This window comes from Manacus vitellinus, unplaced genomic scaffold (assembly GCF_001715985.3).
Source record: "Manacus vitellinus isolate BGI_N305 unplaced genomic scaffold, ASM171598v3 scaffold_31_pilon, whole genome shotgun sequence".
Lineage (NCBI taxonomy): Eukaryota > Metazoa > Chordata > Aves > Passeriformes > Pipridae > Manacus > Manacus vitellinus.
This window is the reverse complement of record NW_021940379.1, coordinates 2,976,939-3,002,809: the sequence shown is the minus strand read 5'-3', so window position 1 is coordinate 3,002,809 and position 25,871 is coordinate 2,976,939. Positions and strand designations below refer to the sequence as shown.

The 25,871-nt window shown below is 43.8% G+C and overlaps 1 protein-coding gene across 1 annotated transcript; it reads left to right on the top strand.

Annotated features, from left to right (window-relative positions):
- Positions 1 to 4,327: 4,327 nt before the first annotated feature.
- On the top strand, positions 4,328 to 24,454 carry MLXIP (MLX interacting protein). The gene is made up of 17 exons (XM_029961212.1): positions 4,328 to 4,344; positions 4,634 to 4,740; positions 5,049 to 5,134; positions 6,384 to 6,473; positions 6,738 to 6,779; positions 7,881 to 8,052; positions 8,935 to 9,024; positions 9,612 to 9,703; positions 9,812 to 10,463; positions 13,353 to 13,474; positions 14,169 to 14,355; positions 15,084 to 15,208; positions 19,257 to 19,355; positions 21,019 to 21,146; positions 22,161 to 22,284; positions 22,973 to 23,102; positions 23,580 to 24,454. Exons 1-17 carry the CDS (start codon positions 4,328 to 4,330, stop codon positions 23,699 to 23,701), a joined length of 2,385 nt encoding a protein of 794 aa, XP_029817072.1. The 3' UTR covers positions 23,702 to 24,454.
- Positions 24,455 to 25,871: the final 1,417 nt, after the last annotated feature.

Sequence of the window (25,871 nt, the reverse complement as noted above, 5' to 3'; positions counted from 1 at the left end):
AGCTCTTACTTTGTGCAGCATTTAGTTCACTACAATCCCAACATCACTTGCCAGCTGAAAGTCCTGCTCAGCAACATTTACATGTCATGGTGTGGAGAATGAACTTAAATTTTTCTGAATGGGAAAAGGGGATTTTTCAGGCTGGTGTTTACAGCAGTCTTCCCTGTTGCCTTCTGTTAGAAGGGGATTTAAATGTAGAGGCTGTGGTGCTGTTGTGAGAGTTTCTGAGGGAGATAAAATATGGGGAATGGCAAGTGGAACCAGCAACAGCTTAATGAAGCATTTGAGCTGTATGAAACCCCTAAGTTCTGCCATACTATACCTATAGTTTCCATTTAATCAATATGTATTCAAACCACCTGTTAAGTGGAGAGTATATAAGCTGTCCAGACCTGCCTTTTGAGGTTGGCTTGGTTTGGGTAGAATTTATCTTAATATTTGAACATCTCCTTGTCTGCCCTTTCAGTGTTCTTTGTCAAAATTGGTTTCTTTAAACGTTTCTTAAGGCTGATTAGGAATGAAAAAAACCAAAATTCTCCTGGGTTTGCACACAAATAAATGTCCCTTTCTGCCCAAATCTGGAGGGTGCTTGTGTCATATGGTTTTATACTGATTGAAGTCCATCTGATTAAGGGAGGAGAACAAGGGATTCTTCTGCCGTGAGTCATCTCATATCAGAGCTTGATCGTGCTTCTGCAGAAGTCAGAAGAGTTTTTCATTGGGGTTATTAATTAAATGTTTTTTCAGTGCTATAAGAGCTACTGGTTTAAATCTGAGGTCAGTTTAACAGCTGTGAGTGGCATCTCGTGTGCCCTGTACCTGTTAAGAAAGAAGGTCACCCATCTGCCTTGTCCCTGCTGAGTCAAAAACACAGCTAAAATATCCTGCAAGGTCATTCATTAGCTGGGTTTATTAATATAGAACAAAATGATGAGGTTCTCAGAGGCAAAATTTTGCATGTAGATGGATACTGCCAGGGTAAAATCTGTTTTGTACTATTAGAATACAAACCTTCTCCTAATTACATTTCAGTTGATTGAAGGAAAAAATAAAACGTTGAAGGGAATCAGGTCACACTCTCACAATGGACGTCTGTTTATTGTACTTTGCTGCAAATGCTGTGATATTGGAAGGTTTGTAATTGTTTTTAAAACACAGCTATTTAACCTGGAGTTTTAAAAATGGAGAGGGTTGTGTTACTGTGACAGCTGCATTATCTGTCTGCCCGCTTGTATCCATTGGCTCAGGTAGTTCCTGAGCTGGGAAAATGTATGTAACAAAACTTGGGAAGAGACTCCAGCTCTCCTGATGTATCCAGGACTCACAGGTCAAAGCTCCAGCACATGGAAGTGGCAGCCTCGGGTGCCTGCAGCTTCTCTGCTGGCAGCCCTGTGACTCTCTGAAGCACTTTGGGGCCACTGTGTGCAGCTTCTCTGCTGGCAGCCCTGTGACTCTCTGAAGCACGTTGGGGCCACTGTGTCCAGGGGGAATTCCAGCTCTGTTGACTCTTCAGCTGAAGCCTTTTTAGCTGGTTTGCTGGGATCAAATCACTTGAGGACATTTGGTCTCAGCAGGAGGAGGAGGAGGAGAGGAGGAGGTTTCTTCATGGGAGACTGAGCTGAGCTGCTGGAATGCACTGCACATTATCCACCAGATGGTTTTCAGCTGCTTTGATGTGATGTGTGTGTGACAGTGAGGAAAATAGGAAAGTCACCTATTCCCCCAGCATTGTTTGCATCAACTGTGCCTCTGGCAGCAGCAACCAGAGCCTGGTTCCCTGGGTGCTCCTCTGCCTGGGCACCCTCTGTGCAGCACCAGCATCCCCAGGCCATGCCACTGGCCACATGCCACAGCCATGCAGCTGGCCTGGCTTGTGCCGGGCACTGGTGGCTCCAGTTCTCCCTTGGGATGTTCTCCTGCTGCCCTCCTTGGAAGCAGCACCTCTGCAGAGCTGCAGCAGCCCTGGTAGAGAGAGGCAGGCCCACGTGTGTGCTGATTGACTCTCCAGGTACATGGTGACCACGCTGGTGTCGGGCAGGTTGCTCTGCATTTCTTGCAGGAGTTGGTGTGTTCTTACCGAGCTGGCAGGAGCAGCAGCCAGAGGGGCTCTCCAGTTGTTTGGGTTTTCCCTTGTTATTTTGCTGAAGGCTGGTTTCAGTTAAGCGGCTGCTCTTAGTCACAGTGTTGTACAAAGTAATTGACTTTCCATTGACTTTGGAATTTGGAATAGTGTCTAAACATTGTTGTCAGCTTCATGCTGATTCCTCTCCACTGAGGCTGAAGTCGTTTCACTTATGACCTCAAGCTGGACTTGTGTTTTGCTCCCTTGGGAACTAAAAATAATAATTATTTTAAGAATAGGTTCTTAATCACTTCCTTCTTTTGATGCACTACTTTTGTTTAGCATTTTGTAAGAATGTAATAGAAAATATGTTAAACTATTTGTGTTTTAATTCCAGTTTTAATTAGCTCTTTGAAGATGCAAGGAGTGTATGAGACTTGATTACAGTTCCTTTTAGTCTTTTTATAGAAAAGCATTTGCTCTTGCTATTCTGGTTGCAGATTATTAGAGTTTTGTTGCTTTGGCAAACTGTCGAGTCACACAGAGCTACAAGGAGATGAACATTAAGTTGACAGATTTCTTAGTCAAAGGCATGTGGGCACTTTGTCAGTGTTGGTGATGCATCATCAGTTAATCTGCTGTCTCCAAACTGTTAATGTACAGAGGAAAACTAGGAGAAGATGTGCTTTAGTCTGGATTTAGAAGGAAAGATAAGACAAGGTGTGCAGTGAACACTGAAGGTGATGGGGGAAATATTAAACAGGTGGAGATCTGCTCTCTGCCCTTACACAGCAGCTGGAGAACAGTGAGACTAATACTTAATTTGAGGATCTTTATAAACTAAAAGTCTTGAAACTTGGAAATAGGGTTTGGGGAGATGTGTTTTAAGTTTTTACTGTCAGGCAGCAACTCACTGGATGGTGCATTTCTACAACCTGTTGCTACAACTGGCATTTTACTTAGTAGTCAAATTAAAAGAGCAGAGTTGGTTTTCTTTACCTGTCACTTGGCTGAAGTCTGGCATTTACTATTCTGTTACTGTCAGGGTTGGGGGCCAGAGCAGAAATGGTGAACCAAATACTTGAAGAAAGTGTTATTTTAATATCCTGCTATTGGCAGCTCTGGCATTCTGGCTACTTTTGTTTAGACTGTGAAGACTTTTTACTTGTTTATAGTATTACAAGTTTTATTAAAAGTTTTCTTTAAAAAGAGCTGCTGTTGGGAGGTTTCCCAGATCAAAGAGGACACAGGGAATCATCAGTTCTCCAGCCCTGCCTCTGCCTGGCCTTGGGAGAGCCAAGGGAAGTTCCTGGCAGTTCTGTAGGATGTACTTCCTATTTGCACAGTGATTTTTAGAGCTTATGTGTAAAACAGGGGCTTTTAAGGATAAATAATTCATTCCTGAGTTGATGTGCACTGAGTGTGTGGTGGCAGATTGCCTGTGCTGGGGCACTGGATGCTCTGGTACATCCCTGCAGTGCCACTGCAGTTCCTGGCAGAAACCACTCCCCTCTGCCCAGGGGCTCTGTGATCTCTCCTGAGAGGGCAAAATGTTTGGAGGTGCCTGTTCCTGTCACTCCTTTGTGTACATTTTACTACAGATGTCCATAACCTCTTGACCTGATGCTCGTACTGTGCCAAGATGAACCTGTTTCCTTTGCCTGGGAAGATGTGCAGTTAAAACCACAAAAAACAACAGGGAGAACTTGGAATAGGCACAATTCCTGTGCTTTAGTCTCTGGCTTTAAGTTTACTGTGCTATGAATATTTCCTACTTCCTCTGCTCTGTCAGTCATATGGATTAATGATTCATAGAGGTGTGTTTTGAGGGCTGGGTGGTTTGTGTTTGTACAGTGCTTACTGGAATCCCTGTTACTTCTTCCTTTTTTCCTTCCATCTCCCTTCTACCTCCCAAGATCATTCATACATAAGCCATTTCTCTTTCCAGCCTTGCCTTGCTTTGGAAAAAACCTTACTATTTCTAGCCTGTTGGGGATAATTTGTGCCCAGCTGTGTTTGCCAGCATTGTAGAATTCTTGGGGTTTGGTTTTTCTTGGGCCAGAACTGGCATTTCATTCTTCCTTTCCAGTGTTACCAACCTGGAAAACTGAGTGGAACTGTAGAAATGAACTTCAGAAAGTCCAAGCCACAACTATATGTGACCAAACATTCAAAAACCTCTAGGCCAGGTTTTGGGCTTAATTTGGTGTAACCTTGTTCTCAGTTGATGGAAGCTCATAGGTGGGGATTTGAAAAGGTGGGATAATGGCAAGAAGAAAAGAGTGGGTGAAATGAATTTCATTCCTGCTGAAGATACTTGTGAGACCAGTTGTGACAGTTCTGAGTTCTTAGTTCTCATGGATGAGAACATGAAGGAGTCTTGAAAACTGGATGAATCTCTGTCTCCTGGCTCAGTGAGCCGTGGACAGCACATGGCAAAAGTTGTCACTGGCCAAGTGTGACTCGTTGTAATTTTTTTCTCCTGACAGTTTGGCAGTTTTAGGGAGACACGTTGTCTTGAAAGGAGAGAAAAACTGAAAGTGGAATGATTTGTTGTCTGTTTTGTTTCAGTGGAAGGTTGGTTTCACCAAAATGGAAAAATTTTAAGGGATTGAAACTTCAGTGGAGAGATAAAATCCGTCTCAATAACGCCATCTGGAGGGCCTGGTACATGCAGTGTAAGTACCGTGCTCGTGTGTCACAGCTTCCCTGAGACAAATGGAACAGGAGGGTGGAAATGATTGTCTGGCAACAAGCTCAGAAATGTGCTCAAGGCTGATGTCTGAGAGGGAGAGCCACTGGATCAGGGCCTTTTTAGAGAGGTCCCAGAGGATGTACTGAGTGCTCTGAGCACGGACTGAGAGCTCCCTGTCTCCTGTTGTTGGGAAGGAGCCCTGGCCAGACTCCTTTTCACGTGTTGCTGCTGCAGTTACAGAGGGGCAGATCCTTCAGGTGCTGAGCACTCCCACTTTGGTTCTTGTTTCAGACCTGGAGAAGCGCAAGAACCCCGTGTGCCACTTCGTGACTCCGCTGGACGGCTCCGTGGATGTGGATGAGCATCGCCGGCCAGAGGTGTGTGACACCTGAGGGACAGACCACTGACCTCTGGGCTTCAGAACCTCATTTCCTGCTCTGCTAGAAATGAGGGCAGCAGAGCAAATCTGCTTCTATTTAGAAGGAACCATTACAAGCAGACTGAACCTGGTTTTGTAGGTTTATCACATTAAGGTGATCAGGGTGCAATCAGAAGGACTTTTGTTATCTGTGTAACTTATGTTACTGTTCCAGTTTAATGAATTGTAAGTCAAAGAAGTGCAGTTTGATTAGTTAAGATTTTGACAGCCAAAGCTGTCTTCTGGCTGGAAGTTGGTGTGAAATCAGAGTGACAACTGTTTTCAGGACTGAATCTGTGTGACCCTGTGAGAGTTTTCTGTATTTGATGTAACTGGCGAGATGTGGTTTCAAGACAAAAAGCAATTTCTTTTTCTGTGTCAGGGTAACTTCACAGAAAGAGCAAATACGAGTTTGTGTCCTTTCATTTTTGTGCTCTTGTAAACATAAATGAACACTAACATCTGCCCTCTGGCACCTTGCAGAAAACCAGTGAGGCCCTTGATGTGGCAATATGTGACTCTCTCTTTACTGCATAACTCCAGAATAATTTATAGCTCAAAGGAGTTCCAGATGAGTTTGTGGAACTGTCTCAGGTTTTCAAAAGAACAGTGTTGACGTTTGTGTTGAAAGTGACCCTCGGACACAAAGTTAAGGCTCTCATTAGTCTACTCTCCCCAGTTCATACACTACTCTCTGTGACACATTGAAGACCCATAATGTCTGATCCTTTTGTTGCCATTAGTATGTGGCCTGCAAGGTCACACTCCTCCCTGAGCTGGACATCAAATTTATATTGCTTTGTGTTGTTTGTAGCAGCTTTTGCTTATATGTGTGTCTCTGCATGTAGCCTCATGGCATTCACAGGATATTCTGTGCTTTACATGTTATTTTCAGAAAATTAATTTTAATTTTTTTTTTTGCCATTTCTTAACTGTTGGCTGTGGTTCAGCTGCTGTGGGAGATGCTGACAGTGCAGCCAGACATCATCTCGTGTTTGGTTTCTGTGGGAAAGATGAAGTTGGTACTGTCAGATTTGCTCTGTGATAGCTGAACTCTGGGGCAGCGTGGGCTGCTGATACATGAGCTCAAACAGAATTAGCATGCTTTCTTTTGCATTTTTTATGCCTGAATATTTGCTTGGAAACATGTTGAATATTCAGGCCTTGTGTAATTCCGTGTAACTTGTGGTATGTGTTTGTATTCTCAGGCCATTGCAACAGAAGGGAAATACTGGAAACGAAGAATTGAAATAGTCATCAGGGAATACCACAAGTGGAGAACATACTTCAAGAAAAGGGTCTGTTGGTTCACTTGAGCTTGATCAGTATGTTGTTGCTTTTTGAGTTTTTCTGTCACTGTTTCTGGCATGCAGGAGCACTTAAACCAGATGATAAACTGGTACAGACATGCTCATCTGATTAGTTCCACTTAACTAAAAATTATTGTGCTAGGACTGATTGTGCATGATTGGGTCTTAAAAGTTTTGCAAAATCAGGTCTTCTGCTGGCACATACAGGCCCTATTCTGACTTTACCATCTCTTTTTTTTCCTCCTTTTGCAGCTACAGAAACATAAAGATGAAGATCTTTCAAGTTTGGTCAGGGTAGGTAATGGCATTTGTGCTTGTGGAACCCACAGTAGATAACAAAGCTGTAACATGCAGTAGCTTGCTTTGATTAAAATCTAAGACAAGCATCTTGCTTAAGCCTCAATTAAGGTTAGACACCTTCATGTTCTGTGCCTTAGAGAGATATGTAAGGTTAGTAGCTTAAATTGGATGGAGGAGAGGTTGAATGTAAAGTGCTGTGACAGAAGAAATGAGAATCAGTGTTGTGTGCCCAGAGAGATGAACCTCTTTGAGGGCTGGCACGTGATTCCATCTTGTTACTGAGTTGTAACTGGCGCTGCTGCCCTGCTTGTGTAACTGGATCTGTGAGGATGTGTGAGCTACATGTTGCAGATCCTCCTGCTGTGTCCAACTCAGGCAGATATTGTGCCAGGATCCTAAAAAAAGACGGACTTTTTAAAGGCACAGTGGTATCACCTTTTAGTATGTCCCCTCAAGCCCACCAAAGCTGCTTTGGGCATATAAACTGATGATCAGAAGCACTGTTCTGTTTTCTGTTTTTCAAGGCAATGCAGTTTAGCTCAGCCTTTAGTGAGGGATGGATAAGCCAAGTCACATTATGTTGTATTTTCTATGGGCTAAATATCAGCACACCTTGTGCAAAGTCAGAATACAATTACACTTCACTGCATTTCAGAGTTCCAGATACTTCTCCCCAAACAGGAGTTGTTTGCTTTGCATTCTTGCTGTTTGTGTTATTTTTAATTTTTATTCAAACAAGGGGTTGTTAAGCTGTAGGTGCAAAAATACATGTGTAATGAATCAAACAAGAGGGTGTTGATGAAGTTGTTTTGTCTTATGTCCTTCTAGTCAACATCTGGTTTTTGGGCAAAAACCTTTCCTGGCGTGTCATGGTATTTATTCTGCAGAAGTCTTCTGTTGTTGCTCAAACCAGTGAGCTGAAGTTGTTGGTGTATAAGAAGCACCACTGATCTGTTTCAGTCCATTTGATGGCTCCTCAAAGAGAGCTTCTTTCCCTAAAAATGTGAAAAATGAGGACTGATTTTATAGACCTGCACCAGGCTGCGGTGGCGGCGGCTGGGCAGCAGCCTGACTTCTCTTCCTTTCCTTTGGCAGGATGATGATGTGGTTCTCTGGCAAAAAAGAAGGTATGGCAGAGAAACCCCAGTCCCTATGGAGGAAGGCAGCCTCTTGGATGCAGACATGCTCATGTCCGAGTTCACCGACACACTCTTCTCCACACTGTCTTCACATCAGCTGGTTTCCTGGCCAAATTCCAGGGACATAGGTATTTCTTGGCTGTAGCTATGTTGCAGTGAGAACCTCTATGAAAAGTCTGGTTTGCAGCTCTTGCAGTCTTGCCTAAGATATCTATCTTATATTGCTGATACAGAGAAAAAGAGGTCAGAGACTGTAGCTGTCTTATGCTTCATAGGTTATGGAATCCCAGTTATTCATCCAGATTTAACTTCTGTCTTAGCTTCTTGTGTGCTGCTCCCAGCTTTGCCTTCTAATCTGTAATGAGCAGTATTTGCCTTTGTCAGTGGTGAAGGCATTGTTATTTATCTCAGAGCATAGTTGTGGGTGTGTTTTTGAGGGAGCACCTGTGTATTTTAATTTGATTTTGTCCCTTAGAACAAGTGCTAGTCCCATCTGTAAAAACAGTTCCAAGAGCTATAGAGTTCTGTCTGATGGGACACTGTGCACCATCCTTGCTGCAGGGATGTCTGAGCAACTCCAGAGCCACTGTGGTTTACAGGAATTGTACTCAAGGCAAATGAACTGCACAGTGATTTACTTTAAAATACTGCTCTGGTGGTTCAGGTTGTGCTTCCCAGCAAGTTTGTGTTGTGCAGCAGGGGCAGGACAGATTTGGGAGCAGGAGACATCCAGACTTGGCAATCCCCAGTTGTTAGTGAGAGCCTTTGTGTCTCACCTCTTCCATTTTAGTAGTTGAAAGTTTCGTTCCCCAGTGGTTTTGATTTCAAAACTGTACTGTAGTTCTGAAGAGAAGCAGATGCTCAGTTCATTTCAGCAGCAGTTTTTCTGTAATATCTTGGCCAAGCCTGGATGTGGAGTCTGTTCATGTTTTAGCCAAATGCTTTATTCCTGCTGCTGTTATTGTGTGAGTGATGGGAAGCTAATCTAATCTGTCTCCTGAATTTTGCAGGACACTTAGGAAATGCTGACATGATTCAACCAGGGCTTATTCCTCTCCAGCCAAACTTTGATTTTATGGATACTTTTGAGCCTTTTCAGGGTAAGAATAATAAATAGTCAATTAATTTGACTATTGGTGATTGGTGAACTAGTTTTTCAAACAAGAATAAATTATGTTGCAGATGTCTAAGGCTTTCCCATTTAACACTTCTTAGTGATGAAGAGATTTAACATTTTATTTGCCTTTGAACATTTTATGGTAGTGTTGAGGAAATTTCACATGACATTAAACTGCTGCCATCAACTTTGATGGTTATGGATCTCCATGGAAGTCAAAAGTCACATCTGTTTTCTGGCCCTGCATACAGCCTGTATCACATAACTGAGCTTTGTGGGACTGCATTTGGGATCAGCTCTTGGCTGTCTGACTGTAGGTGAACCTTAAACAGGGGGTCTGATTTTTGTGTTGTCCCAGCCTACCTGGAGGCTGAAGTCTACCCTGAAGAAATCATTTCCTCTGGAAAACAACAATTCATTGCTTAATCAACAGCAGTTGTATGAAGCAAAAAGAGCATGGTTTCATTATTTGCTAAAGAATACTAATATTCCTGTGAATTTTAGGATTTAGCAATGCTGTAACTTGAGTATGAAAAGTAGAAAATTAATAGGGGACCTTTTATATTTCAGAATTATTCACGCCCAGTCGCTCCAATAATTATTTCCCTTCTGTGTCTGCTGTCAGCTCAACCACAACAGACAGCAGCAGCCACTCCTCCCAGGTAAGAGGGGTTCTCAGTGTTTAAAACAGAAGGCTCTGACATGAGCCATGTGCTCCTCAGGAGGAGTTCAGACATGTCTGAATCAGTAATATTTGTCTTTCCTGTCAGTCTCCTGTCCTGCCGTCGGGGTCGTTGTCCAACACGCTTCCAGCAGGGAACATGGATGATGGACTGATTGCTTCCTCAGTACCTGCTCCCGTCATTCCTGACGTTGGCACTGACCAGTGTTCCAGCATTAGAAGTGGGGGATCTTTCATCCAGCCACCGGACTTCTCTCCAGACTCGTCTCTCAGCGGGCCACAAACTTTCATGCCAGTGTTCCAGCCCCCCCTGCCGCTGCTTCAGCCTGCGACTCCACAGCACCAGTCCCCGCTGCCGGCGGTGCCCCTGAGCCCTGCACCGGCTGCCTTTGCTGCACCAGAAACCCCCAAGTTTGGGCTCTGTGAATCTACAGTGATCACACACACAGCTTCTGCCACGCTGACCAACAACGCCCCTGCCACCACCTTCAGCCAGAGCCAGAACGTCGTCCTGGCCACGCAGCAGCCGGGGGCAGGAGTGCCTTGTAACCTGGCTTTCCAGACTACTGTTGTGCAGGGGCAGCCCCGGCCCCAGCTCCAGAACCAGCTGACATTTGCACTCCCCAAAGCTGTTCCTCTGGCCAGTGCTGGGACAAGGCCCAAACAGTCACAAAAAATAGTGCCTGCTCCAAAGCCTGAAACAGTGTCCTTATTGGTAAAGAATGCCTTCATCACCCCAGGTGAGCAGCACTGTGGGGATGATGGGTTTCCTTTCTGAGTGGGACTAGCAGGAGGGAAAGACCTTCTTGCTTTTCTTGCTTTACATAATAAGTAAAAATACAAATTGCTGAGGGTGTCCATGGAACCCCTGAATGCACTGGGGTGTGGCCACACTGATCAGTGGGATGCTCTGGACTGCTGCAAGGATTGGGAGCAGTTTGGCTGTGAGTGTGAAAAGCCAACCTGCAAAAGGGGGTCTCTCCTTGTAACAGCAGTGCTGGGTTGTAGCTGCATCAGCACATGGGCTCTGTGCTCCTGGCCCAGGGAAAGCTCAGGTTTAGGTCACGCTGTTGGGATGAACTCTGCCCCTCAGAGCATTCAGCCACCGTGGAGGAGGAGATGGTAGGGAGAGAGGTTGCTCTTCCCTAGGAGAGATCAGGAGATCTCCTGAGGGAACTGGAGATCTTTGTCTTGAGCAGTCTGCAGACTCTTGAGATGCCCTCGGGAGCACATGGGTTTCAGGTCAGAGCACGAGCACCTACTGATGTGCTGGGACCTCCACACTGGGTATGATTTGGAGCCTTTGGCACAAAGCTAAGAATAGCAAGTTTTGCTTGTGGTGGTTCTTGTGGGAAAGCTCAAGGCCAGAGCAGGACAGACAGCAAGCTTTTTGTTGGGATTATTGCAGGCTGTTTTTAGACTTGTGCTGGCTGGGGGCCAAGTGACTTCAGCCACTTGAAATGAGCAACAATAATTCATGAAAAACCCTGCCTGGAGGAGTATTGTTAAACAGGCTTTACTAGGGAGTAGGTGTGTCTGCTAAGGCCTGATACTGAGCTTACCCACCAAAAAAAAAAAAAGAAAATTAAAATCACTGTTCAGGAGAAGAACAGAGCCAAGGATCTAATTCTAACATGTCACTGGAATCAGGTTGGTCCATGATTAATGTACCAGGGTGTTAATGGCACTGGTCCTGTCAATAGTGTGTTATAAAGAGTCTGTGTACCTTCAGCAGTCAAGACAGGCATTTCTCACCTAGTAAAGCATAGTAGGCAACTCATTTTGAGAAAGCCTTTGCCTCTGGCTTTCTTAGTGCTTCCTGGGTTTTTCCTCACCCCATATATCACTTTCCCAATGCTTTACCAGTTGCTTCTAGACCATCACAACCAATGACTTCATTTCTCATCTAGATTTAAAGTTGTTGCTGTTTGTCATTCCTGGTAGTGGTGTGTGTTTGGGGATCACAGTGCTCCTTAAAAACTTGGACACCAAGCTCTGGGACAAATCCAAGACTTTATATAAAGACTAGAGCTTTATTTTTGGCAATAGAATAAATGCCAGTACTGGTCACTGATGCATTTATGCCTGTCACTTGTGTTCAGGACAAACAAATCATCTCCTGAGTATAAAGCAAATGCCATTATGTCTTGTGTTAGAAAGGGATGCATCACATTTACTGCCTAGTGGTATTAGGACTCAAAAATCTGTACAGACTGTCTCATCAGGTACAAGATTTCACATGGAGAAGAAGTCTCCTATCACCTCTTCAGGATAAATGTGCTGATTTTGAGAGAAAAGTCTGCAAAAGATGCATGTGCAGGACAGAAACCTGAAACATGTAAAGCGATTTCTAAATATTGTTGCTGATCATTACAGTTCCCCAAATGGCAAGTCAGGAATGCCAAGCCTGTGTAGCAGCATTAATGCACTGGTTAAGAGTAGGCACTTGAGCTCAATAGAGATGTCCTGAGTCCAGCTGAACGTCAGTGAACAGTGGAAGGGTTGTGATTCCGGCTTTAGACGTGGGAATGCTCAAAGAATGAGCTCCCTGTGTCCCAGTGACAGAGCTCTGTGCCCGACAGCCCCACGCAAGGGCTGCCACAAGGTTTGTGCAATCCTCTCTGGTAAAGGATGTGCAGAGCCTCCTCCTGATTCAAACCACAGTCACAGATGATCAGTCAGGAAGGGGACATTAGATAATCCTGCACTGTCTCCCCGTCCTGCTGCGTGTGCCCTTCAGAATCCTGATGCTAAACTGCAGGCACTGAGCTGTGGTGACACTTCTCATGCATCATGACTTTATTAGTCTGAGGGAGAGCTGAAGCCAATACAGGCGAGAATGAAACTGAATAAATTTGGTTCAGTTTTCTCAAAAACCAGATGGAAGTTTTGTCTTTGCCTGATTCTTCCCTTAGTGACAGTATAGGAGGGTCCATCATGTTCTCTCTGAACTCTGGGCAAGAACCAACTGCACATCTGCCTTGGTTAAATGGAGTTCTTCACAGATTTATGTGGAGACATTTGCTGCTATTCGGAATTCTCTCTAGCTGTCTAAGCACTGCAAAACTCCTGGTTCTTTAGCCTATTTTCTGGAATTTTGGTGCTGATTCCCAATCACATTTGTTTGTCTTGTGCTTGTGTGTCATCTGAGGCAGCTGTAAAACCAGATAGTGAAAGAAACTGGTAGAATGAAGTGGTGAGGAAAAGGATTCAATATATATGGAAGGAAGCATGAAGTATTGGATCACTGACCCTTCCTGGGTCAGCAGAACAAGAAGTATGGATGTGAGAGGAGAGCTGAAGATGATCTTCCTCCTGTCAAACTCAGCTCTGACAGAATGAAGACACTTTGCAGCTCCCTGAATTACTATGTACCTCTGTAAATTCATCTTGAAACACTGATGCTAAAAAACTCAGAAAAAACTGATGTATTGGAGTCCTTTGTACTGGATTAAGGGGATTGAGATTAATGGAAAACTGGTGGCATTTTGCACTGCAGTGAAATATTACCAAATAGGTGCCCAATAATCCATCCCCCTGTTTAATGACAAGTTATTTCATACAAAATAATCTCCACTTTTTTTTTTTTTTTGTCTCACTAACTATTCTAACTGAATTGTGTTCTTCAGCTGCCTTTCAGGGACAGTCCAGAGCTGTGATTGTAACTCCAGCACCTTTAAAAAGAGAGGGGATTTTGACGCCAGCCACGTCTCAGTCTAATGTTGCAATTGCACCAGCTGGAATTGTCAGAGTAAGGAGAAGAACAAAAAATAATATATTTGTTTTCTAGGCCTGTTATTTGCAAGTAGTGAGAGCCATAATGTGCTCGGGAGGGTAACGAGTCCTCTGAATGACCTGTTGCCCAGTGTATGCATTTGTGCAATCAGCATGACGTTTGCTTGTCTTTAATTTAGTTACTTTATGGGCCTGGAAGCACTTTATAGTTAAGATTCCAAGGAGGCCTGTATACACAGTGCTGTGGATGGGGATGGCTTGTGCTTTAAACTGGAAGGAGCCAGGAAAGTCACCTTTCCACTGACATATTGGAAAGCATGCCTTGAGTATGTGAGTGGGTTTCCCCAATATGTTGTGTGCAGGAAGATGGAAATAGATTTTAGTATATTATGTTGTTGATGTGTTATAATACTGCTTTAAGTTATGAAAGGACACTGGTCTCCTGCCAGCAGCCTGACTTCGGTGCCTGCCAATTCCTTAGATATTAGCCCTTGTTTCTTGTCGTCAGATTGTTAATCATGTATTAATTTGCTGCTTTTAGTGAAAGGCAAGGTAACAAATCTCTCTCTCTCTCTTTCTCTTTCTTAATCTCTCTCTCTCTCTCTCCACTTTCTCCGTTCTCTCATCCCTTCTCTCCCTGTGCCCCCACACTCCCCCCTGCTCTCTCTTTCTCTCTGTGTTTCTCTGTGCTATGTCTGTGCTGTTCCCAGGCTCCCGGGGTGACGGAGTTCCGTAGTAACATTCTGGTTGGTCCAGCACAGCGAGCACCAAGTAGTCAACAAAGCCAGTCCACAGTCTCACATCTCTTCTCTCCTAGTGTAGTCCAGGATGTGTTGGTGAAAGGAGAGCACATCCCTAACCACAGTTGCAGTTCACAAGTTCCCTCACCTACACCTAGTAAGTTAGAAAGCTCTAAGCATTCTCTCTGCCCTGCACATGTAAGTGTGTTTCTGTGGGTTAGGCAGGGTCTTGAGGATCCCTGGATAATCCCCTTCTACCCTGCAGCTTCAGTTGCATCCAGTTGTTTGCAATTTTTGTCTTAAATGACTGTGCAGCATTCCCACTGTGATTTTGTGCTTCCTACAAGTGGCTCCTTTCTAAAAGGATGTGCTGTTGTAGTCACCAAGAAATTAAACCTGTTGAAAGGCATCTGTGTAGGAAGTGCTGAATAGCTTTGTTGTTCAGTGTCATAACTCTAATTCTGACTGGAGGATCTCAGACACAGTAGGTAAGTGCAAAGATCCTTCTGCATGTGCATTGGTGGAGCTGGTTTTGGTGATTAAATGGCTTGTAATTGTCACCATCATGTCCCAGGCAATTGGAGTCAAATGGGGCAGTCCAGCAGGACGATGGAGTCACAGCCTACGTGTTCGACATGCCTTTGCTGAACTATGTGTGTGTGAAAGGAGTATTACATCTCGCTATTTGAGGTGTATTATGCTTGTGCCAGGAAATTCTAAGCTTTCCCAGCAATCTTGGTGTTTTCTAGCATGTGGTTGCTGCATCAAACTATAATTTGGTTGCTGACTGCATTTCAGTTCATTTCTGAGTAGAAACTTCTCAGCAGTTACGTTTGCTACAGGAAGTTGTTTGTTAATGTAACTTGTGTTTCTTCCTTTATGAAGGCCGGGACTGCCAGAATTCAGGCCAAGCTTCCCCCTGCACCTCTGAGCAGAGCCCCAGCCCTCAGTCTCCTCAGAACAGCTGCTCAGGAAACCCTGCCACTGACCCTACTATGGCTGCATTTAAGGTGTGTGTCCTTTCCTTTGAGGGGCTTTTCTCCTCTGCTGTTTTTTTCTGAGCATGGACTAGAGAAGGTTGTGCTTCAGGACAGTAGCATATTTGTGTGTTGGGCTTAGCTTGCTGCTGCATCTGTGCTGCTCTGTTCAATTCAAAATGTCAGTCTTTAATAATCTACTCTGCTCTTCAGGGATGTGTCATCAGAGGGGCCAGGCTTAGCTGTACCTCTGCAGGTCCTTATGGTCATGTCAGCAGTTCCTGCTGTGGCTCACAGGAGTGTTGTGACAGGTCTCAGTTTACTTGGTCAAAGGTTTCAGGCTTAGTGTTCTAAACCATGGCTTTTTGCCATTGTTCTGTTGGGGCTCTTCAGTCTGCAGGGCTCTGGCCATCGCTGGAGGGGAAGTTCTTGACCTGCTGAGTTACTTACATGTCTCCAGTGATGCTTTGCTGCTCCACAGAGAAGCAGCTCCACAGACTCTACAAGTTACACCTGTAAAACCCTTCGAGAATTACTGGGGTAAGAACTCGGCGGTCTAGAGATAGAACCTGACGCTGGTTGTGCCTCACACACGAGCTGACCTTGTCAGAACACTTTCTGTGATGGTATGAGAAACTTATCCACAAAAAACCAATGCAGAACAATCAGCTGCAACCCTCTCATTAGTTCTGTTGTGAAAGGCAGTGTTACTTAACAGTTTTGCAAGTGCCAACCCCTGTCTGGCTTCTCTTGCTCTGCTTATCCTGTGAGTTGGTACCAGCTTGATTTCTCCCAGGGCAGAAAGGTAAGTTTAACACCTGCAGCCTGTGATTGCACTCAGTTCTAGTTCTGTTGCAGAGGAGAATCAGAACTGGCCCTTGCTGACCATGCTACAAGTTACTTATAAAAGTTTGCAGTGATTTGCATGGCACGAATGCTCACAACCAGTAGTTGCAGCCTATTCTTGCTGCTAGAGAGTGAGTTAACAGAGGAACAGATTAACAGGGCTAGCTGATGGTGGGAAAGGGGTCACTAGATGGAACAGTGTTCTTAAAAGTAAGAATTCTGCAATGAAATAGGCTTCATAGTCATTTAAACTCAGCTGCTCTGACAGGATCTACTTTGGATGTGTATTGTTAGTAACTCTTTTGTAAGAAAAGAGAGAAGCAGTGGTGTTTGCCAGTCTCTAGGAGTATGTTCTTTTGATCTTCTACATTGTTAGTTAGATTCAACAGTTCTGTATTGCTAGGTAACATTATTTCAGTTTGGAAAAGCATAGAAGGCACCAAAAATAGCAGTTCTGCTCTTGAACCTGCATTTTCTGTGGTTTTGAGCAGCCACTTCACTGCTTTATTACACCGTTTTCCTCCCTTCCAGAGTGGGGTGATGGTGAGCTCCCACTGGAAGGCCTCACTCTGCCAGGAATGTGTTCTGAAAGGGCAAACTGTGTTACAAAGAAGTTTCTTTACCCCAGGTTTCCTGCAGCAGAGTCCCAGACATCCAATTCCAAGAAAAAAATAGGAACAACGCAAGCTGGTGCCTCTGGAGAGGAACCCAGAACAAAGAAGTCCTGGGCTTTTGTACCATTACAGTCTCTGCACCTTCCTCACACGCTCTCCACCCTCCTGGCACTCACCTCTTGGGCCAGGGATGGCTTTTGGTCTGGAGCCGTTTTGTTCCATATTGGATTCTATCTCAGCCTCCAGGCTGTCGGTGGCTGGTTTTTCAGGACGGCTGTTGTGCCGTGGCTGTCACATGGGAGTGGTTCCTTACTGCTCCAGCTGAGCTGAGCTGAGCACAAGCCACAGGGCGGCGGTGTGGGCCCAGCTTTGTGTGGGCCCAGCTTTGAGAAGGGATCTGTGGCTGCTCCTTTGTCCTCCTGCATAAATAGCTCAAAGGGCTTGGAGTAATCTGGCAATCCCAGTGCTGAAGCAGAAACTAAGGCTCCTTTTGTAGCTTGAGAAGTCTTTTCTTTCTCTGAATACCAATGTATAGACTCCACTTCCTCTGCCTTGGGAGCTTCTGTCAATGGTTTACTTAATTCTGCAGCCTGGGGATCCAGGGGCTGCAGGATCCTCCTGTGCCTAAAAATTTCTCCCAATTGTTTTCTTTATTACTGACCAAGAAATTTCTATCACAGCCTTGACCCATTCTACTAATGGGTCTACTAATCTTTGTTTTTTTGTTAATATAAATAGTAGATACTCTACTTCCTGACAACACAACTGGAGCTTAGAAAGAGATGCAGGGTGACCTTTTCTTTCTGCTAAAGCTCTACACAGACAAATAGTATCTTTCAAAGAACCTTCATATACTTTGCTGGCAAGTACCAGATCATTTACATGCTGTAAAAGCCTTGAACCTCCAGGTAGTATAATATCTTTCAAATTTCCTCCTTGCCAACCTGGCATAGGATGCTTAAAACAGTTGTAGATGTCAAAGGTGGCTTGGTCCACAAACACACTTGCTGCCAATTTATTATTAGAATTCTGTCAATGAAGAATTCTGTCTATTAGAACTCTGTCAACAAAACCTGTCGCAATCTTCCCCAGTAGTTGCTGGGGTGTTCCTCTCTGTCTACATTCCTGTGCTTTAGTTCAATTTACTCTTATGTCCTCACAAGTTCTAATTGCATTCATTGGATCTCCAACCACTGTTTGACAATTATCTCCAGTTTTTGCAATTCCAGTCAGGATCAACCTGAGACCGAGCATTGCAGCTTCCCCCTGCCTGTAGGACCAACTCCATGTACTTTGTAACTGTCTTATCCTGCTCAACTGGACAGAACATCTACCCCAACAGGTCAACATTGGCCCAGGATAGATGATATTCAGAACAAATAATAGACAATAATGGTGCCCATCAAGCTGTATCTTCCTTTAACCTGAACATCTGATTTCCCCCCATAACCAGATTCCTGAAGTTCCAGGGGTGATGGGTGTGTACATGGAATGCTGGAGGTGGGGGAGGAACTTTTCACACAGAAATACACCCCCCCTACCACCACTGACTGCAGTGTAAGAGAAACAGGGATAACAGAAACCACATGGTAAGCAGAGGCAACTGGGAGGAGAAATCAACAGGCAGTGCAGAGGGAGGAACATGGGGTGGTACAGAGACAGCTCTGCAGGCTCATGGGTTAAATCCCTCACAGTTGCTGCAGCTGAAGTTCTTTGTCAAGGTTTCCATAGGAACATCTGGGGCTGGTGCCTCTGGAGAGGGACTTGGAGCTGAGAAATCCCTGGGCTTTTATTCCCTTACACTCAGCACCTCCTTCACATGCTCTTGACACGCCTTGCCCATGGCCCTTGGTCCAGTAGCAGGTTTTGGTCCAGGATCTTCTTGTTCCTTGCTGGATTCTTTTCCTATCTCTAGACAGGTTATTAGCTGGTTTATCTGGACAGATTGCAGCTTTTGCTGACAGTCACAGCTTCCTTATCTTGCAGCTTGCACTGCTCTCTGTCTCCCACAAGTTTGCAGCTTGTGGCCCAAGACTTAGCAACTTTTTTTGCTCATGCTAAGAAAACTGCTCAGACAAAAGTATGCAGTTAAAAGACTTCAGCTAGCTGAACTTAATTCACAGGAATTTTGAGGGGAAGTAAGTTTTTAAAGCTACAAATGAAAATGCTCATCCCTAACAAAGTCTTCATCCTCAGGGTAGGCCGGTGTTGTGGATTCTTATTTATTTTTTTTTCTTTTTGTCAGGCTGCCTGTTACATCAGTAGACATTCTGTACGTGTTAGGAATAAGTGATATGGACTGTTTTAAACAGAAAAGCTTCAACAAAATCTTAACTAATTGCATGCCTCAAAAATTGGAATTTGACTTCAGAAATGGTGTAAATAAAAACTTATATTTAGGAAGAAAACCTACAAAGTTTGGAATTGAATTTAAAGCAGTGACAGTTGTTTTTTAAAAACCTTAATCATTGACTGCAAATTTATAGTTCCGTGGCTTTGACTGGGGAGACTGTGAATGCCCCAAGTCAACAAAAATGACTGAATTTGAATAGCTGAAGCAATCATAGCAGTAGAACAGTAAAGCAGAACAGCATAGACTGAGCTGGTTTTTCTTTATGCAGAATCGAAGGATGAAGCATCTTTCGGAGCAGAAACGAAGGTCTAATATCAAGATTGGTTTCAGTGCCCTGAGCAGTTTGGTGTCAGCCAACTCCAAGTCGGTGAGTACCTGGGCAGCACTAACAGTTTGATGTGAAATGTAAACCAGAGCCATTCCGAAAGACTTGTTAATAAATTTAATCATTTTACTGTTGACTGAGAATGCCGGTCTGCCAGTGAAGATACTTGAACTGAGGGATTTGAAAAGGGAAGGGGAGAAATCCAGGGGTTGTAGTCAGCAGGTGTGTGTGGAAGCACTTCATCTTTCAGACATTGTTGTTCTGCTGCAACTTCAAACATTGAACAAGTCTTGTCTGATGAAATAATGCAGCTTTAAAGCCAACAGGGAATGAAGAAAAACTGATCTTGAGACCCCAGTAATGAAGGTGTTTGTCATGTTTGCAGCATAAGCTGACTTTGCATTTGCTGTAATGCCACCTTTCCTCTGACACATTGGCTTTTATACCCGTTCTGGGTGGGTCTGGTCCCCAGAGCTGCACTTGAGAAGACTGTGGTCCAGCCAGTATTGTCAGCTTATTGTGCCTGACACAGCCAGAAGCCAGGGAGATGCTGCTGGTGTGATGCTGGGCCTGGTTTAATACACCTTGACACTGGGCCTGAGTTAATTCCTGTATTTAGGAGCACAGCTGGATAGTTTGGGATGGTGCCACGTGAACAGCTGAGCTCCCTTTGGTCAGCTGAGAGAGGGCAGAGCAACCGTGTGTGTGCTGCACATAGTGCTGAAACATGTCAGTGAGGCACAGGGAGAATGGAAAAGCTCAGGGAGATCTGTAGAACTTTGACACCATTGATACCTCTGCCTCCTGGGAGAAGTCAGGAGCATGGCCAGTTCAGGGGATTTGGAAAATCCCTCTAGGACCCTTCACATCTCGTGTCACTCAGCTGCCTTTAAGAACCTGACCCTGTGCCCACAGCCTGGCAGATGTTCTCAAGGCATTTTTTCCCTTTCATCTGTCTTTTGTGCATAGATTTACAGAGAAAAACTTCCTTACTGGTTTCTCGTTGTCAAATGGCTTTATCCAAATTAGGAACATATTCTGGCTACATTACTTAACTTTGCTAAATTGAAATACAACAAAATTCTAAATGTCCTGTAAAACCAGTACCTTTTGAACCATGGAAAATATGAAAGCCTTTTCTGTAGCATTGTTCTTTGTTTACATAATTTTTCAAGATGATATGTCATCAGAATTTCACTTCTTGACCAGAATAGTCTATTTGAAAGAAACTAGACATGTTACCTTCTGTTTAATAACTTCCGGTTTCCCAAACTAAATAATCTATATTGTCAACTTCAAACAACGCTTCTACCAGCACCATAAATCTATCAGCAGATGTAGCACATCCTTCAGTACTTAAGTTGTAAATATTTTTAAGAGGACAGATAATGAAACAAAACATTTTAAATTATTAAAATACTTCTTTCAACAAAGTAGCACAAATGTAGTGTCTGAAAGAAAACAACCACTGCAACCACATTTCTCTGTACTAGAGTTCAAAGAGGAGTCAGAGAAATGAAGGGTTTAGTGTCTGAAGTGTTTTGCTTGGCCTGATCGTGTGTTTTGCACCACAGTGAAGGAAACTTGAGGTGCTGAAACTTGAGGTGCTGAAGTGCTTCTGTGAGTGTTTTGCAGGTTAGGGGCAAACTCTTCGTGTGTCTCACTTTGTTGCAGAAGGTGAGCTCTGTGTTTGTGTTTGGTCTAGATCAGCCATGCAATCACACTCCAGAGAGCAGTAGAATATATTGCTAAACTGCAGCAGGAAAGGACCCAGATGCAAGAGGAAACCAGGCGCCTCCGGGAGGAAATCGAGGAGCTGAACGCCACGATCATGTGAGACCTGGAGAGCTTTCTGTCCTGCTTTGGTTAACAGAAGGAATGTTTGCCAGGGCTCACACCACACAGCAGATGGGTGCTGAAGAGCAGTGGAGTTGCTATCAGCTCCAGACTAAAGGCAGAGCTCCTGTGGGATGGGCACTGGGACAAACTGTGTGGATTTTCAGCAAGCTCTGAGCACAAATGCCCAACAGTGGCGGCATCAGGGAAGATGTGTCACATCAGAATAATTCTGAGAAGAAACCAGTGGTGATGTTTAATTTATAAAGCTGTACTCACTGGTGATCAAACACTCTTACTCTTCTCAGTGGCTTGGCTGCAGTTTTCTTCTCAAATGCAGTCCTATTTTACAGGAAAATAGGATTGAGCACATAAGACACAGGACTTGGACTCCGGAAGTTTGGCACTGGCTGAATATAGCTCTGATAAATCACTTTGCTTTCCTGCTGCCTCAGTTTGCTCTGTGGGGTTATGATTGTTACATACTATTGTAAAGCACCTTGAGAACCCCAGTGGCTTTACTTCCATCCCCAGAAGTTTTAGGCTTAAGAATGATATTAGAATTAGCAGCAAACCAAAACCTTTTTATTTTTCTTAAAAAGTATGGTGGAGTCTGTTTCATTTTATTTTAAATTGATCTGTCCCTTCAGAATCTCCATTACATTTTCTTCTGTAACATTAGGAGTAACTGTAAATATTTCCTTGATTCCTGATGTGCCTTCTCCCGATTGGATGCCCAAAACTACTTTGTTCTATGTTATACTTTGTTTTCAGTTTTGTTTCTTGTAACAAGTGTGTGTAGCAACTTGAGAATCACTTTGAATACAGACAAAATTGATGGGAAAACAGTTTGTATTCCTGACTGGAGCAGTTACATTTTGTCAGCTTCGTGCACTGGGGAGCCCCTTGATCAGAAATAGTGGGGGTACACACTTTTCTCATGCTCTGATTTAGTCCAGAAGAGAATTGTGTCCTCTTTGGTGGGATCCTGACCTTGGAACATCTTTCCAGTTCGTGTCAACAGCAGCTCCCGGCTACCGGGGTTCCCGTGACGCGGCAAAGGTTTGACCACATGAGGAGGATGTTTGATGAGTATGTGAGGAGCAGGACCCTGCAGAACTGGAAGTTTTGGATTGTATCCTTTTACATCAACCTGCTGAACTTGGAGTTTGGTACTGGGACATTCAGAGCCAAGAACTTGGGATTCTGATGCTGTGACTTTAAGCCAAGTTACTTAAATAACAGGTGTCCTCAGTTTTCATCCACATCCGTGCATGGATAGGAATCCTTGCCTTCAGGCTGTCTTGAGGCACAGCTTGTTCAGCTTAAATGTATGGGAGGTAACTGAAAAATAAAATGCAACACAAAGGTGTGGTACTGCAAGAAATCTTTAGGACTCTGCTGTAACTGCAGCTCTGGTTGTCTTTTGGAAAACCTACACAGGGAGGGAATAGCAAAGATTTCAGGGAAAAAAAAATTACAAACTTATACATTCTCCTTCCCCCCCCCCCCCCACTTTTCTTCCTTTCTACCCCCCTTCCTTTCCCCTCCCCCATTCCCTTCTTTTTCTTCCCCCTTGCCTTTTTCCCCTTTCAGGTGAGTACGGAGGGATTGTCCAAAGTATAATGAGTGTCATTAGGAATTGAGGTTCATTTTTCCTTTGTCTTAGTGTTACAGGTTTGAACAAATATTTTTTGAAATGCTGCAATCCCTCTGGTAGTTAAATCCACTAAGAAATCCAGTATTTTCTGTGTAGTAGCCTTTCCTAGAGAATGTTTTGAACTCCTCCTTTGATGTCTCCCTTAACATTTGGTGGTTTGCAGTTCAGCATTATTATTAAGCCATTGTTTGAGTCCTTCAATGCGATGGTTTCCACAACAAGCTTTAAGGATCTGAATGAAACAGCACTGGCCTGGTTGGATCAGCACTGTTCTCTTCCTGTTCTGAGGCCAAGTAAGTGAAGTTCCATCCTGCAGCTATTCCAGATCATAGGAAGTGAGACCATATATAATATCATTTCTTGAAAGTCAGAGGATGACAAAGACAGCACATGATGAATATGACTTGCACTTCCTTTTTATTAGCTCAGTGGAAAAATTAGAACCTCTTCTGACTGAGAAGACACTTGGTTCCGTGTTTAACACTGAACAGAAGAAAAAAAACATATTGCTGAATATACCAGAATTTAAACAGCCTTAAACTGCATTTAAATTTCAAATATTCAGCTCTAGTTGGAATAAGTTTGGCAGTGTGATTTATCTCATGATGAAGGAAGATGTGAGATTTGTGTTCAGCTTTGGAATGACCTTCTGTTCCTCCTTGCAGTTCAGCAAGTATTAAATTTACATTTATAATTGTCAAGGGGTGCAGAAGAAAGATCAGTCAGACTAATGGCTTTTCTTGCTGCTTTTCTGCCTGTTTTTTTTGCAGTGGTGCTGAACACCCTCCGGCACCTCAGCACAACCACATCGATCCTGTCGGACCCGTCGTGCCTGCCGGAACAAGCCACGGAGGCCGTGATCAAGCTGAACAAGAGAGCTGGAGAAACCTAACAACCAAAGACACTGAGGTGCTTGTCCATGGGGTGGAGAACCTGCCAGCCCCAGCCTGGTGAGGCTCCTGTCAGCCTGTGCACTTTAGAAAGGGTTCTCTCCACCACCCTGATCGTTCGGGGTGTCCGGCTCTGCCTTCAGCCAACGTGCAACTGATGCAGCACTGTCAGTGATGCAGCGTTGTCCCAACATTCTGATCCCTCTCCAGTGCTGTGCTGGCTCCGTTCAGTGAGAAAAACACCAAGCTCAGGTAAACTCAGCAGGTTTGAGTCCTGCAGGCAGCAATATGTCTCCATCAATGCAGCATTTTCATCTGTATGCAACAGATCTCTATGAAACACCTTCGAGTACTAAGCTCTCTGAAGTGTAAATCCTGTACACCAAGGAATGTGCTCTTCAAGGGGAAAAATGATTTTGATTTCATGAAGCGAAATGTGCTCTTTATTTTGTTTTCTGGTGTTCAGTTCCATTTGTTTTACTTGAATAGAGAAAATTCTTAAACAGGATCACACGAAAAACCAAAGGAGAAGAAAAATCCGTTAATGATGTCAACTCATGGCAAAAATCCTAGAATTAAAATCTCAGGCTGTGTTTTGTGTATTTTTATTTTGATGAGTGTATCATTGCATATGATCAGACTTGCTTTATTTTCTAGTAAATAAAGTAGCTGATTTTTATTCTTTTTCCTGATATAGCCATTGCAAGGGAGTAGCAGACTGTGCAGTAAGTGCAAGAAAGCAGTTTGAGATTGGATAAATTTATGAATTTTATACCAGTTTAATCAATGAGCTGTTTTCTTGCACTCTGCACAGTTCAGCTGCCATCCTCACAAAATGTGCACATATAAAACACATCCATAGGTAAATGTAGTAGCACTTCAGAGACAAGAATTGAGTTTATAAGGGTAAGAAATTGGCATTTTTATTATCTCGGAAACTATATCAAACCACATGGACTTGTAGTCAGTTTTTTGCTTCTCTGTCTTTTTTGCTTCTTCTTTTTGTCTTCTACCTGAAAAACCTGAAGGACTTTGCTAAATCTGGTCTGTATGGGAAGGTTATGTTCAGCATGAATTATAAAACATGTAAAAATATGTTTAAAACTCAAAATACTGAACAACATTTTTCTGTGACAGTCTCAGCACAGACTGTGCTCTGCTGCAGATAGACTGAGTCTCTCTACAGCAGGGATTGTCCATCCTGAGACAACACTGGGATAGTCATTCCAACTGATAGCTCATAGTCTGGAATGATCCTGTGACCCTTGTAATTCCACTTGTGGCTTGATTCTGACTCTTCAGAGCTATGCAAACTGTGGGCATCTCTTCCCTCCTCCCTTCTCTGAGCAGTTTTCTTCCAAGATCAGGCTGCTGGAGGTGATCTGCAGCCTGTCCCAGTGCTAAAATGAGGAGCAGCTGGAACATTTGGGGGTTGCACACTCGTAAACAGGCTCAGAAGGTTCTACTTGGGAGATGGAGTTTTTCTCAGCGTTGTCCCCACTGTCATCCACTTGGTGGGCCAAAATTTAAAAGGAAACAATAGGCCTGGGGAGTAGGACTAAGCACAGGGCGTGGGTTTGGTTTTGATTTGTCCTGAGATTTTGCAGCTAATGGCTTTCCTTGCAGAGTTCCCTTCTGTGTGAGCAGGAATGTGCAAGGAGGAGGCACAGAAGGTGAACCTCAGGGCCTTCTCCATGAGCAGAGGTACCTTGGGGTGAAGGAGGAAAAGGAGCTGAAGGGGAAGGCAAAGCTGAGTCCCAACATGCCTCCCTGTAGCTGTGCAGACAGATGAGGAGATGCTTTTTTTTTTTTCTTTCTTTTTTTACAGCAAATCTGACATATAATTTGAAGTTTGTGGCACATGTGAAAACCTGTGTCCCTGTGACAGAACCAACAAAAATCCAAGCCTCAGCTAAGGAATGGTTTGAAATAGCGTATAAAGGTTGTCATAGTGATTAAATAGTGAGTAGATTTTCTGGAGGGATCCATACCTAGATCTTTCTTACATAATGTTGTAATTAATTAAGCAATACTCTTTGGGATGCATCTGGGTAAGAAGTGTTGAATAGGTAAATTCTTTTTTAAACCAGTGCTTTAAATCCTCCCACTTTTATCACTGGTTGTGAACTTGATGCCAGTGAAGTCATTTAACACTGTGATGAGCTGGGGAGG